Source organism: Oryzias latipes, chromosome 7 (genome assembly GCF_002234675.1).
Source record: "Oryzias latipes chromosome 7, ASM223467v1".
Classification (NCBI taxonomy): domain Eukaryota; kingdom Metazoa; phylum Chordata; class Actinopteri; order Beloniformes; family Adrianichthyidae; genus Oryzias; species Oryzias latipes.
Window position 1 is genome coordinate 26,110,008 of NC_019865.2, and position 13,677 is coordinate 26,123,684.

A 13,677-nucleotide genomic window follows, 5' to 3' on the forward strand; every position below is an offset into this window, starting at 1 on the left:
TCAGGTTATGCAGAAATTATGCAAACACGTGTCCTAATCTGTTTCTGATCAAAAACACAAAGTTCCACATAATAATCAATTACTTAACTCAATTATACACAAATGCAAAAAAGTTGATGTATGGTCAGTCTTAGATTAAAACTGGTGTCTAATGTTAACATCTAAGGATGGGGTGTCAAATTGTTTTGTAAAAAGGGCCAAATGTGGTGAAGTAAAAATATGTGAGGACTAACCATTCACCTTACATGCTTTGAATCCCTCTATTAACATAACGTGTAAATGTAGCTATTTAATAAAAAATTGCAATGGGATACTTTTCATTTCATCATGTAGAACAGATTTATATCTAAATATATTTTTATTTAAATCTTTACTTAAAAAGGTACAATAAAATTTACAAAGATGTCATTTTTTATAAACCAGAAACAAACTAAAGAAAAAAAACTTTTGTCAACAAAAAATTTGGGTTCACATGAAATGTTACTTGTTCACAGGTCGTTGACACAGGTTTACAGGGGGAGTATAATGTTATTCAATCAATCGCAACCAAGAAATCGTAGCTCTTAGAAAGTTCTGGTGTTGCATATTATTGATTCTATGACAGGAACCTGCAGGCCAGTAGAAATTTGAACATGGGCCGCATTTGGCACATAGGCTGGACTTTGGACATATCTGATATAATGGCTTTATTGCTAGATGCTTGATAAAATTATCCCTCATTCAGATGACAACTTAGTCTAATTAACCAAACTTACTAATTGATTGACATCTGTAGTTCAAATTGATTGACGATGGCTCTGATCGTTTAATCATCACAGCAATAGCTCAAAACAGTAACAGTAGTGTCACTTTTACATTTCGTGTTTGCATCCTGCCAAAGACCATCTTATTGCTATTGTACTTAAGTGGCACAAGCTGTATTTCAATTATCGTAAATAAAAAGTGTGTAATCTTTGGAACAATTTGTCTATTGTTTCAAATGAAAGCAGACGAAATCTTCACAAATAAAACCAAGAACGTTTCCTCTTGGTGAGCTCAGTCGTGACATTTCTGCAATACAGCTTGATCAAGGGACAAGTAGTTCTCTAAAATTCTATACTCTTCAAAATAAACAGACAGTTTGAATTGTAGATCAGACGACTTAAGCCTGACAAAATCTCTAAGGGGAACAGCTTTGATCTGCATGAGAAGATTCCCGGCCAATCCGTTTCTGTACTGTCATCACAGAGACAGATGTGTTTGTGAGGCTGTTTCTGTTCGACTCACTCCTACACATACATATATACATTGCTATTTGATTCAAAGAACCTGAAATAATACAAGAATCAATTCACCCTCTGTGAGAGAAAGTGCAACACAGTTGAACAGAGGATGGTTAAATCTCACTTAAAAACAAGGAAATCAAGATACATTGTGTTTGCTATAAAAGCACATGGATATGCCATCTCTACAGTAATTAACCTTAAAGTCCCACTCTGATCATCTTTTGATCTATTGTAAAAGCCCTCCCAGTGGCCTTTTAATCATGATTATGCTGTTTTAATCCAACATAAAAATAAATAACGGTGTAGTTTTCTAGGAAATAGTTTATGCAGTGGGTCTTTAAGCTGTGGGCGGGACTGTTGGCGCGGAGCCTCTCAAATCTCCAACCTAACATCACTGGCACATAGGTGGAGCTATCCAGACGTTCGGTTTAGATCCAGATTCCAGCTGAGATGAGCAAAACAAACATGGACATGGATCCATTTGTCTGCAAGTGGATGCATCGGAATGGAGTGGAGCAGGGAGCTTGTGGACCCCTCCCCCGTGTATTTTCTACATAACAAATTCAATCTTTTTCCAACTGCATTTTTTCATCTGCTCTTGATTCACAACACTATGAATGAAAAAATACTCAGAAATGCCAGTTTAAACTCAATTGTCTTAATATCTGCCTCCTCCTCAGAAAAAGAAAATGTTAAGAACACCAAATACTGTTTTCATCAGAGTGGGTTTTTAAAAATCTCCATCTACTGTTGTGCTGGTTTTTGTGTGATGTGTGTTACATGGGCAGGGTCACACAAGTCCAGTCAGTACACAGGATTTCCCATTCTGATGTAAACAAATCCTTCTTTGTACAAAAAAAGCTCCTTTCGTTTGAAACCAGCACAAAAAATGTTTTTTAAGTAAATCTCAGTCATGTTTGAATGGGGGGGGGCAATATTATATAATATTTTAATGTTACTAAACTGTTGTTCTTGTGACACGTCTTGCCTGGCTTTGGTATTTGCACGCAGACGGATGGAAATCATGTCATTAAAAGTTCACAACAAATCTGGAACAATTTAGACACATCCTGTATAAATACTAGATTTTTTCAATTCGAGCAGTGTTGCAGAGGACATTTTATTAGCTGTAACTGAGTTACCAGGTCAATCTAACTATCCCATCAGACTGGATTAGAAGCTGTCTTTTATGAGAGCAGATTTTTGAGAACTGAATCTGCAATGAGGTTCAGAGAGAAATCCTGATAAGACTTGAAAACCGTTGAAGGTTCTTCATGTTCGAAGTGCATTTCACCACCTGCCTTGTAAATTTGTTGGACTGATAAGAAGACAGATCTAAATGCTGCATACAAAGGGAAATGTTCTGCATTTATGAGCTCTAACATTTATTTTTTGTTTGAGCACACAAGGCAGTCTGAGCTCATTTTCAAACTGCAGCAGTCCCAGCTCTACAGCAGAGAAGATTTCTGTTTAAAATAAGGAAGTGAATTGAACTCAGACCTGCAGAGGAAACTGAGACGCATGTTGTCGTGATCTGACGTTTGTGGTTTGAAATGAGAGAGCGAGAGGGAGAGATAGATGCCGTGCTGTGCCTTTACCTCTTTTGACTTGTGCCTGCGTCTTAACTTTTGACATCTTCTTGTGGAACAAACAGCAAGGACTTTAAATGGGCTGAAGAGGGCTCTCTGCCTCAGCTTCCAGCCCGTTCACTTTGTTAAGGATGACCAGCAGCAGCAGCAAATCAGTCAATTCTACTGCAATTAAGGCAGAGATCAAGAGGCATGAAGCCCTCCAGAGTGGAATCAACAGACTTGCCAAGCAGTTTGAAAGGGTGGGGGACCAACAGCTTCGCTCAGGCCTCAAAGTTTTTCTTCACAGCATTCAAGGTAAGGCCATTTCTTATTAAACTCTACAGCTTGTTGATGCTGCCATTTGTTGGGTTTCATGAGAAATGAGGCAAGTCATCTTTACAGACTGAGATGGCCAAATATTTGAAGAGGATGCTCAGTTTAGTGTAACTTTTTACTGGATGAAAATAAAATGTTAAACAACTATACACGCTTTTCGCTAGCTGCACTGGCATAGTGCGGAGGAACAAGACAGCGAGGTTGATTTGTATCTTCCTCTCAGCTTCCTGTTTGAGTCGGTATGTTTTTCAGGGTGGAGACATTCATTTTCCTTCTCACTTAAAAAACCGGCCTCTTAGTAGCGGACACGTACTGGCTTTAAACATCAGTCAGCATCTGCACACAAGCGACCAATGGAGGCATCTCTTAGCAGCCATCGCCATGGAAGCAGGATGAAACCTGCTGTGTGGCCTACTTCCTGTCTGCCAAATCTGCAACTGCCCTCAAAGCCACTTCCTTTCAGACAAACAGGGCTTTTACATGGAGCCGATCTGTTTTACGTTATTTCCTCATCGGCTCAGCTTCTTAGCGTCTCTGGTTGATGTGACACAACGCGTTCTTTTGAATTTACTGGATGCGTGGTTTGCGTAGAATGATCACGGGCCAGACCCAAATATGGAGGAAGTGCTCACATTTTGCAGTTAAAGACCGAGCGGAAGATGCAAAGGCTATACTGCTACATGCAGCTTCTGCCTTCAAAGCAAGTTAACAGATTAACAAAAAAAAAGCTCTTCCGTAGACAGTAGCAAGATGAATACTTTTGTAAATATTCAAACCAAACCCAAACTTTTCTGAGAAGAGCTTCATTCTTCTCCCTTACTTCTGTAATTCTCAGCTTTCTTTGTGACTTTTAGAATTTCCTGCTGTGCTTTTCAGAGAGAAGGAAGGTATTATGAGCTCAATGAAACCAGTTTTTAGACTCTTAAAAAATAATTCATGGTTACATGTTCCTCAAATAACTTTTAAATGACTGTTGGACAAAATGTACACATTTGTGTTTGAGACTATTTCTCTTTAGTAACAATTCTTAGAAATAAATTGGACAGTCCGTTTCAAAGATTACACCAAAAGGCCTTTGATGTAGTCTGATGGTCACCTTTTTGGGCCATCATGCTATTAATCCAGGATTTTCTGGAATTATCTGGAATGAATTAGATTACAAAAACCTGGACTTTACTGAGGTGTAACAATTACCATATCAAAGCTCTGTTTGTTGTTTTTTAAAGTTTTTGTCTTTTCTGTAGAGCCATGGGACAAGCTCAGTCATGACTCGGTGCTTAATAAATAAAGTCTGATCATAAATGAGTTTGGAGATGTAGAGAATGGATCTGCTATTTTCAGATCGCTTCCAAAAAGTGTACAAATGTACAAATGTGGGTCAATTTTAAAAGCAAACAGATTGTCCAACAGTGCAACATCTTTTGCCAGACATGGCACAGCCTAAAATCTTTGTTCTTTTCATCTCTAGGATAGAGGTGTGGAACCCGTCATCTCATGCTGTTCATTGTTTTTTAAAATAATAAATTCTCCAACAATCGGACTGTGAACTAAACGTTAAGGTACACATATTTGGCTGCCCAAGATTTCTATTTTTACTATGTTTTCTGCCCTTTTATTAGTAGCTTGCTAGTTCAACACCAGTACAGATTTGTCTAAACGGTGCCACAAAATCAGTGTGTGAGATGATAAGAAGCCAGTAGAATAATTTTGTATAAAAATTATACAAAAAATCCTGAAAGATGGAGGATGTAAACCTGGAAGTTGGGGATATGAAATGAAACATTGCATGTAAAAATCAGGCACTGTTTTACAAGGTCACCATTTAAGACACATATAATAGAATTTTAATACACAATGCCATGTTTTACTGGGATGCTGTTTTCTAATTTTTAGGTCTAAGTTAGGTTCCAGCTGTCTCTCATATACTTTTACACTAGCACTGATTTTTGCATTAACTTAGAGACTCCTGTTATTGTAACCAAATTTTGTTTTATTTCTCATTCATGAATCCTAGTGACACAGAGAGTTGTGGGTGATGTCACATCCATGTCGACACCAGATGTCTTCTGATTTGGTTCATTTGAGCCATGACATTTTTTTTCAGCAGACCGGGCAGTTAGAACACTCTCTGATCAAAGTTCTTTGGAAAAACCAGTGACTGAAAAAACTCTTCTCCATGGGTTAAATAGTAAATAACTGGTTATATGCAATGTTTTTAAAACAGCTTTTTAGGTCAAAGTGCCAAACCTGGCTGTGTTTATTAGTTTTTATTTACAAGCCTTTTGCTCTATTTTTCCTTAAACTAAGGCTGAATCCGAATTCTTCCCTTACCGCTACGGCTCCTCCCTACCCCTACATTTAGCCCTCCAGAGGGGGAGTTATGGAAAAATAGTGTCTTCGAATTCGGACGTTACTCCCACTCGATGACGTCATCACTAGTGGCCGGCATCCACATCAGTGAGTAGCTGCCAGCTCTCGTAAAATGTATAACATCAGTTTTATACCTTGAAAAAGTCATACTAAAACAAAAAGTCGATATTTACATTTACATGTAAACTTCTGTGCCTCAGAGCACACCCACATGAAGAAATGCGCTTTTCCTCCACATGACAGCGCGACACGGATTATCCTCTGAGGGATGTAGAGCCCTCCGCCGCGAGGGTTTCGCATTCTAAAATCAATTTTGGACAGGCGTATCCCAACAATTTCCCTTACAATTGGAGGGATAGGGGAAGAATTCTGATTCGGCCCAACAATCTTGGGAATTTTCTCAAGATTTTTTATTTTTTTTTTGCATCTGGCAGATATTAGCAAGCTCTGAAAAACAACCTCTTTGTTTAAAAGCCCTCCAATACATTTTTGGTACAATTGGTCTGCCTATACTCTTATCAAAGCAGGTTCATCCCCTGGAGAGGGCCTGGCTCAGTGAGTCCCGAGTTCACTGGTGCTAAAAAAAAACCTCCTAATAAGAGAGTGGGACAAAAAAAACCTCATAACAAGAGAGTGGGACACGATTGGCCGACTGTGTGCCAGAGAAGGGCTGAGAAAAGGAGGAGGATGAGGTGTTCCTGGGAGCTAAATGACTACATCTGAGCGTCAATCTGAGTGTTCACTGCAGCATGGCAGCACAGCTCGAGTCTGGTAGGGTGTGTGTGGTGGTGGTGGTGGTGGTGGTGGTGGTGGTGGTGGTGGGGGGGGGGGATGCAGTGAAGACAGCTCACAGTAAAGGAGAAATGAAGAATCACCCAGCATGACCACTGCCCTTGGCCACTGACCATCTGACAGCACCCGCCCATGGGCATGTGTGTTTGTGTGCTGGGGGAGCGCTGTCTGCATGGCATTTCTGTGTTTGGGGCACCTGCATCACTCTAATGGGATTCACAGTTGCGCACGATGACCGCAGTCTCTTTTAAAAAACGATTTTCCACCCGTGCATATCAAAAAAAAAAATGCAGCTCCATGGCTGTTATTGAATGTTTCACTCCCAACTCTTTGCTCCTCTGTCTGCTCTTCCCCTTGAGCCAAAGGCAGTTGTCAGGGGTCTTTTGTATTCAGTGTGAGTATTTATTGCCCGTTCACTGACTGATGAAGGGAGGGGGAGCGAGTCGAGCAGGTGGACGGTCACATCCTGTATTTTGAGGCGATGGCGTTTGGCTGAGAGCTGCTGCACCAAAAAGAAAGGCATTTCCCAATGGCGCACTTAATATTTACTTTAGTTAGATTAATTTAAATGAAATTACATTGTGAAGCAATCACCTTCAGTAATGCATGGTAAAGTTTAAACGCCCATTTTTCTCCATTGTTCTGCCCAGCAGCATTCTGTGCATTCATGGAATATTTTGTTGGGCTAAACAAGACATTTAATGCTATCTGTGTTTTTTATGTTTGAAGTCCTACTCCGATCATCTTTTGATGTATTCTAAAAGCGTTCGCAGTTCTCTTTCATGATTATGGTGTTTTAAGCCAAATGCCTAAAACTTGTGTCGTTTTCTACAACATAGTTAGTGTAGAGCAGCAGTATTTCAATAAAAATTCCCCTCTGAGTTGTGATCAGGTGTGTTGGCACAGAGTAAGCCCGCGCCCATTTCCCGTCGCCCGGCTGTTTACATGCACTCCCGCCAGTCTACAGCCCCTCACGAGTCCAGCCCAACATTAGCGGTGCAACAAAAACAGAGAGCAATACTGGAGGTATCCAGCCGTACAGTTTTTAGCCAAATGCCGGCTCAGCGGATGTTTTTGTCTTTAAGTGGATGCATCGACATAGAGCGGAGCAGGGAGCCCGTCCACTATTCCACCTACATCCCTGCTCCAGGCTTTTTCCAACTCCATTCTTTCATCTGCTCTTGATTCACAATTTGAATAAAGTAATACTCAGAAATGCAGTTTTCGGCTTAATTTTCTGTCCTCCATCCCTAGAAAATACAAGAAGAACATGTTAAAACACAATTTTCATTGGAGTGAGCCTTTAAGAATTATGTTTGTGTGTTTGAATAGGGAATTACTTCTCAAGTAAACCTTTTGATCAAGATTTGCATCTGAATTTTCAATTGAAATTTTTTTTTATTCATGGATTTTCCTTAAATTAAAGCACATAAAGTTAAATATGTAAATTAAAGTGTGAAGACTGCAAATCCAGTGAAAATACAGTTATTTTTTTATTAACTGACAACATGTGGTCTGAATTTTGACAGAAAACATGATGTCATCTTCCCACACTATTTCCTGAAGTAATCTCAAAGCTTTTCCACTTCTGCTGAAGAACACTGAAGGCTAAAGCCGACAGATCAATGAAGCCAGAGGAAATTGCTATGCTCACACACACAACCCGCACACAGAGATCATTTTTATGAAGAGATTACAATGCAGAATGTACCAATAGGAGGAGGAGGAGGACGGACTTGGATGAGATGATGGTGCCACCGGAGCCAGGAAGATTGTAACACCTTAGCAACAAACAAGCCAAGCCTCCTACTGAGGAGGAGCCACACACCCGCTCGAACACATACTCTTATTCACACAAATGGGCATCTGAAGACAGATGAATGATGGCAGCTGCATAAATTAGACACACACAATGAAAACACTGCATCTCTCTTTTTTCTTGTCTTTTCCCACCACAAACTTGGCTTTATTTTCTTCCCGTTTGTCATTCCTGACAGACCTTTATTCCTGCCTTCATTTTATTTTTCTTCATTTAATTTGGCAGGTCCAGCTCCCGTGTACCCTGCCGCCTTACCTCCACCCGTTACCCGCCATTCCCCTCCTCCTCTGAAAAAGAGAAAAAGATGGAGGGGAGGGGATGGAGACGGGATGAGCAATAAAAAACTGAGGGGAGCAGTAGGAGGAACAGGGAGAGAGAGGGAAAATGAGGAAAGAGGAGAAGCAGAATCTTTCTGCATTGTATGGATTGCATATTGGTTCAAGGAGGGGCATGCCGAGGGAGGGGCATTGGAGATTCCTGTGTTTGTGAGAACAGAAAAGCGCAGGGAGAGAGGGAGAAGCATGTGTAAGGGTGTAATGTGTGCTGGACTCTTTGAACCTGTGTGACAGCGTGTCTGTTGGAGGCTTCAGAGGCGATCGTGGAGCTGCTGGAGAGGTGACTCGCCTCAGCGCCTCTTCTGGGTTGTCAGCGCCTGATGCACTCAGAGGACACACAGGGTCCAAGAGACGGGGAGAAGGGCGTGATGGCAGCATGCATCCCCACTAGTTCATGCATCTGCAGACGTCCTCCTGGACCTCCGCTGGCTTTTCCTCCTGATCCCCTTCAGCCCTCCTCAGTGAGGCTGCCTGCCTGGCGTCCTGCTGCTGCGCTCTCTGCACGGATGCTGCTGCAAGCTCACATGTGAGACCATGATTTGGACTGGACTGCCTTCAGCTCTGGGCCGTGCTCTTTTTAGGGTGACATTACTGAATTTTTAAAGACTTAACCTTTACCTTTACAACCACTTTCTCTTTTTCATTCTTGGTAACATTTGAGGAAGGTTTCTTTTCTCTGAACAAAGATTTTTGCTGCCAGGACGGAGTAAGCAACATGTCAGATGGGGATACACCATCTAACAACAAGGTCAGGTAAATAACTATAGCCAAAGGAATGAGTCATCAGACAATAAAGGACAATATGAACGTTTCTTTGCATCAATAGCTCCATGAATATGCAGTGAAAGAAACCAACTGGGTGTTTTTGTTTTTTTTTAACAAAAGAGCTGTTTGCTCTTTGCTGGCATTCAAGGTTGTCAGGAGGAGCACATTTCTTATTTTTGAATTCCAGGGAAATAGAAGTCAGTAAGCAAAAAAAATCTGCAATTGAAACAAAAAAAAAAGCAAGAATTTGGGGAATGGATAAAACCAACAGCTTACATGCTGTTGAGTCTTCCAAGGGAAAACTTTACCTCCCTCAGTGTAAGTTTTTGACCACCTTTGTGCCATTGGACTGTTTGACACTCCAACTGACTGACAAACTGTCAGCGGTTCAGTCTTTTCTGTGGGATTTCATTCATCTGCTGCGTTTCCCATAAAACTTGGCCACATGAGTGACGGCGGCACCCTTCAACAACGCACCACCTACCTCATTTCCCTCACCTTGGTGAAGGTAGAGGCTGTGGAAGAGAATGGAGGGGAGGCCAGGAGTAGCACCCAAGGGAAGGAAGTGGAAACTGGGCAAGGAAGATGGACGGTGGAAGAGATGCAAGGAAAAGGGGAGGTTGAAGAAACGGCACAGAGTGATCCAGCCACAGGACAAGGAGCTCAAGATGTTGTGATGAAAAGTAGCACAGATGAACCCAAGAGTCAAGAAAGAATACCCCTCTCTGGTGTTGATGCCACGGCTAGGAGTTGTGAAAAGCCACCATTCAACCTGTCAATTCCCCTACCTGCTGAGAGAACCACACTTCAGAAGCCTACAATCATGGCTGAAAAGACAGTCCCAACGGTGACCACAACACCGCCAGCAGAGATGCTTGAACCCAGTCGAACCCCAACTCGGACAAGCCTTCCAATTCGCCCAGCAGGCCAACGGCCCGTCAGTCTGCTGAAGTCTCACAGCAGCGTGGCCACCCGCGGTCGTGAATCCAGGGATGGTCGGGAGCGTAGCCCTACCTCAGCCCAGAGCCTTGATCGAAAGGACTGCCGCATCACAATGCGTTCGCCCGGCCCCTGCAGGGCCTCCTGGGCAGAGGCCAGTCGGCCTGAAGTCTGGAGAAATCTTCAGGACAAAAGTCAAATCGACTTGGAAACTGAAAGTGTAATTGCGGCAATGATGAGAGACATGCCCAGGAAGGACAGATTGAAGACAGGCTCAAGCTCCCTACCTGCACCTGCTACACAGACCTCTAAACCAGCACGCAAAGGTAAGAGTCGCACGCTGGACAACAGTGACCTGAACAGCCTGTCTGAAGACCTTGGGCTGGTCAGAGACACCCAGCAGACCCAGCAGGGCCAACGAGGCTCCGCCAAAGACAGAAAGATGCTCAAGTTCATCAGCGGTATTTTCACAAAGAGCAGTTCAGTGTCAGCAGGGCCGTCCTCCACAGCTCCCCCTGTTTACATCCAAAGAGACTCCAGCGAGGAGGAAGGTAGGTACTCATGAACACACCCACTGTCCCCTCCTCAGCTCCACATCCACCCTTCATGACATACTCCACGACACCAGACCATTATCAGAGGCACTTTAGTCCGCAATTACCAAATGCCTATCAGAGATTTAGCCTCTTCTGTGGAGCGACATTCTTTTAAAGAGAGTTGGGTGGGGTTGATCCTTCCAGCCATCCCTACAAAGAACGCACAGCCTGTTACACTGTGACGTGTTTCAGAAACATTTTCTTTAAGCCATGTGCGACTGCACCCTCAGCTTTGGTGCAAAAATTGACACAGGCATCATCTTGGACAGCTTTAATCTAATTCCCCTCAGAGCGTGGGCTGATTTTACACCGCTGGAGGGGTTATCTGCACCCTCATACACCAACACTCACTCCACACACACAAGCATACTTCACCAGCACTCACAGCATAGGTTTAAATCTCACAATGGTGACGCCAAAGGCCCAACGAGCTGGTGGCACAATCACAGGTTGCATGCCTCCAGCTGATTTTTGCTTGGGATTCATGTCTGTGATGCTGGAAGAGAAACGACAGGAGATAACGTTAGTTCGCCCACATCGGAACAGAAAGAGAGGATTCACAGCCAATCCAGAACATTTCTAATCCTGTCTTTGATATTCCACACCCACTAATCTTCATATTTCATTAACCCCTTCTTTGTTTCTTTGGTCTTTTATTTAAATTCAAAAGCTCATGTAACATTCTGAAATGTGCTAGTTGCCTTTTTTAATTGCTCTTTGGGGTATTTTAGCATGACTGCAGTGAGGAACGGCATGCTTCCTTTACAAACACGTTCAGGGAGCCTCACTGAGCTGGTCCTGTGTTCTGAATTCATTTGCTCATTGTGAATTCACAATGTTACATATGCACTCTTTGGATTTGCTCAAGTAGTGAGACCAGCCTCGCCGACAGAGCTCTCGCACGCACATTTGCACACATACTTGGGGCAGGAGGAAGTGTTGCCATGGCAACCTTCAGGACTGCTGCCTCTGCTGCTGTAACAGAGGCAGACCCTGATGAAACAGAGGGTGGAGGAGGTGAGTGCGCCTGTGAGACGGTGCACTAGCTCATGACTGACAGGACAAAAATTTGAAAGAATCTGTGTCGAGTTAAAAATATGGAGTCAGATAAAGGTCATTACAGTGCTTAAATGGCTGCTTGTGATTAGTTAACGCGAAGAATGTAGATAATTGGCTTTCCGTGGGAAGCTGTGCCCCGATGCAGCAGAAAGAGCACACTGTCTGATCACTTTTGGCACCAGCAGCAGCCCATAAAAAGAGCACTCAGTCACATAGACAAAGTCTGTGTGTGTGTTTGTGTTTCTGCATGTGCGCGTGTGATGAGGCAGTATTCTGCCAGGGCAGCAAGTGTGTAAGCCCTCTTTTCTCCCAGCTGAAGCAAATCATTACACCCTGCATTTGTTTGTCAGCAGCGCCTCAGATGTGAGATCAGGCATGAGTTTAATGATCATTAGCTTCTGAAGGACACTTTTTCAGTTCAGGACATCTGGAAACATACAGCAGTCATTGTTTGCCCGATTGCTTGTATTTCTACAAAAGAAAAGGATAGGGAAATCTCCCTTAACATGAAGTACACACATTTACCGTGGACATCAGTGACTCTTTGCCCCACCTTTGCAGAAGCTGTTGATGAATACTTAAGTGTCTTTCAATATTAGCAAGAAAGTGTATCAAATAGTATTTTAATAAAGTTAAAATCTCTTGAACTACTTTTTGGCCAACATCAACTCAATGCAGCTAACATTTGTGAATTATATTAGTATGCTTATTGTCCTAAAATGAAATGTAACTGGAATATTAACCAAAATTAAGGTTGATTTAACAGTGGATATTTGATATTTTAATTTGTGCGCAATTGGAGTTCATTTTTATCATCAAAAAAACTAAGCTAAATCTCTAAAACACCTTTTTTGTCTCAGTATTTAGAATGTTTATGCTAAACACAATTTACTTTTAATTTCTCTTCTTATTTGGGATTTTAGTCTTAAGTCTACAGCAGATCAACTCAACTTTTATTTCTATACAAATGTACTAGGACTTTGTTTTTATGTCTCTGATCAATTCTTTCCTCAACAGTATTATTTATTCTAGATTCACATCTAATATTTGTCTGCTGCCTTGTTTTTTCAGACAAACATCCTCTAAGTTTCCACTTTGTGCTATTTATACCTTGTTAGCGTGCATCAGCTAGATGTGTGGGGGGATGACATCACCTATTTCTTATATGATAATGTTTTTGCCTAACGTCAGTGCTTGCACAGAGGCTGGCGAGCACAGCTGCAGACTGCATGGCCATACCTTCACAGTGTCAAAACTGGACTAGAAATTTACTCAACAAATGGGTGACTCATACACGAGTCATTTAAATAATAAAGATTTTTTTAAGTGAGTATTTATATTTTATGGAAACTTGGATTTACACAGAAACAACCTGAGATGCTAAAAATCATGTGAGGCATGATTTTTGTTGTGCACCGGTAAGCTGTGTCAGACAACAATGAGAAGTTTGCTTTGTGTAAGCTTTCCACTTCAGGCAAAGCTGCTTTGTGGGGCTTTATGAGCTATTTACAAAATAAATATTGCAAGAATTAATCTTTTTTGCTAGATAAAGAGTAGGATCTGGTAAATAAAACATGTCTCTTTTCATTTATTACTCTGGGAAGGGTTTTTCCTGTGACCTCCTTATTTGTCACATTATTCCAAACAGCCCGTTAAGATCACTGGTGAATTTCATTTAGCTGCAGGTGAATGTGGATGTTGACCGTCTCACCATGTGACTGAGTGGAACCCGTTCAGACTGTACCCCTCTTTTAGCCAGTTGTTAGGCAGATTTCTATTCCCCGGTGGTCGACAGCAGCTTGTACAGGAAATGAAGGTGGAGAGATGACA

The 13,677-nt window shown here is 42.0% G+C and overlaps 1 protein-coding gene across 6 annotated transcripts in view; it reads left to right on the forward strand.

Annotated features, from left to right (window-relative positions):
* Nucleotides 1–2,804: 2,804 nt before the first annotated feature.
* The window catches only part of LOC101155689 (arf-GAP with GTPase, ANK repeat and PH domain-containing protein 1), a 31,443-nt gene continuing 20,570 nt past the window's right edge, over nt 2,805–13,677 (forward strand). For 2 of the 6 annotated variants that reach the window (XM_023956931.1, XM_023956932.1), the window contains exon 1: nt 2,805–3,151. In XM_023956931.1, the coding sequence (XP_023812699.1) occupies nt 2,986–3,151 (166 nt within the window). In that variant the 5' untranslated portion in view covers nt 2,805–2,985. Of the gene's footprint in view, nt 3,152–8,529; nt 10,744–13,677 lie in introns of those variants that run through there. The other 4 variants (XM_023956928.1, XM_023956927.1, XM_023956930.1 and 1 more) reach the window with 4 other exon arrangements.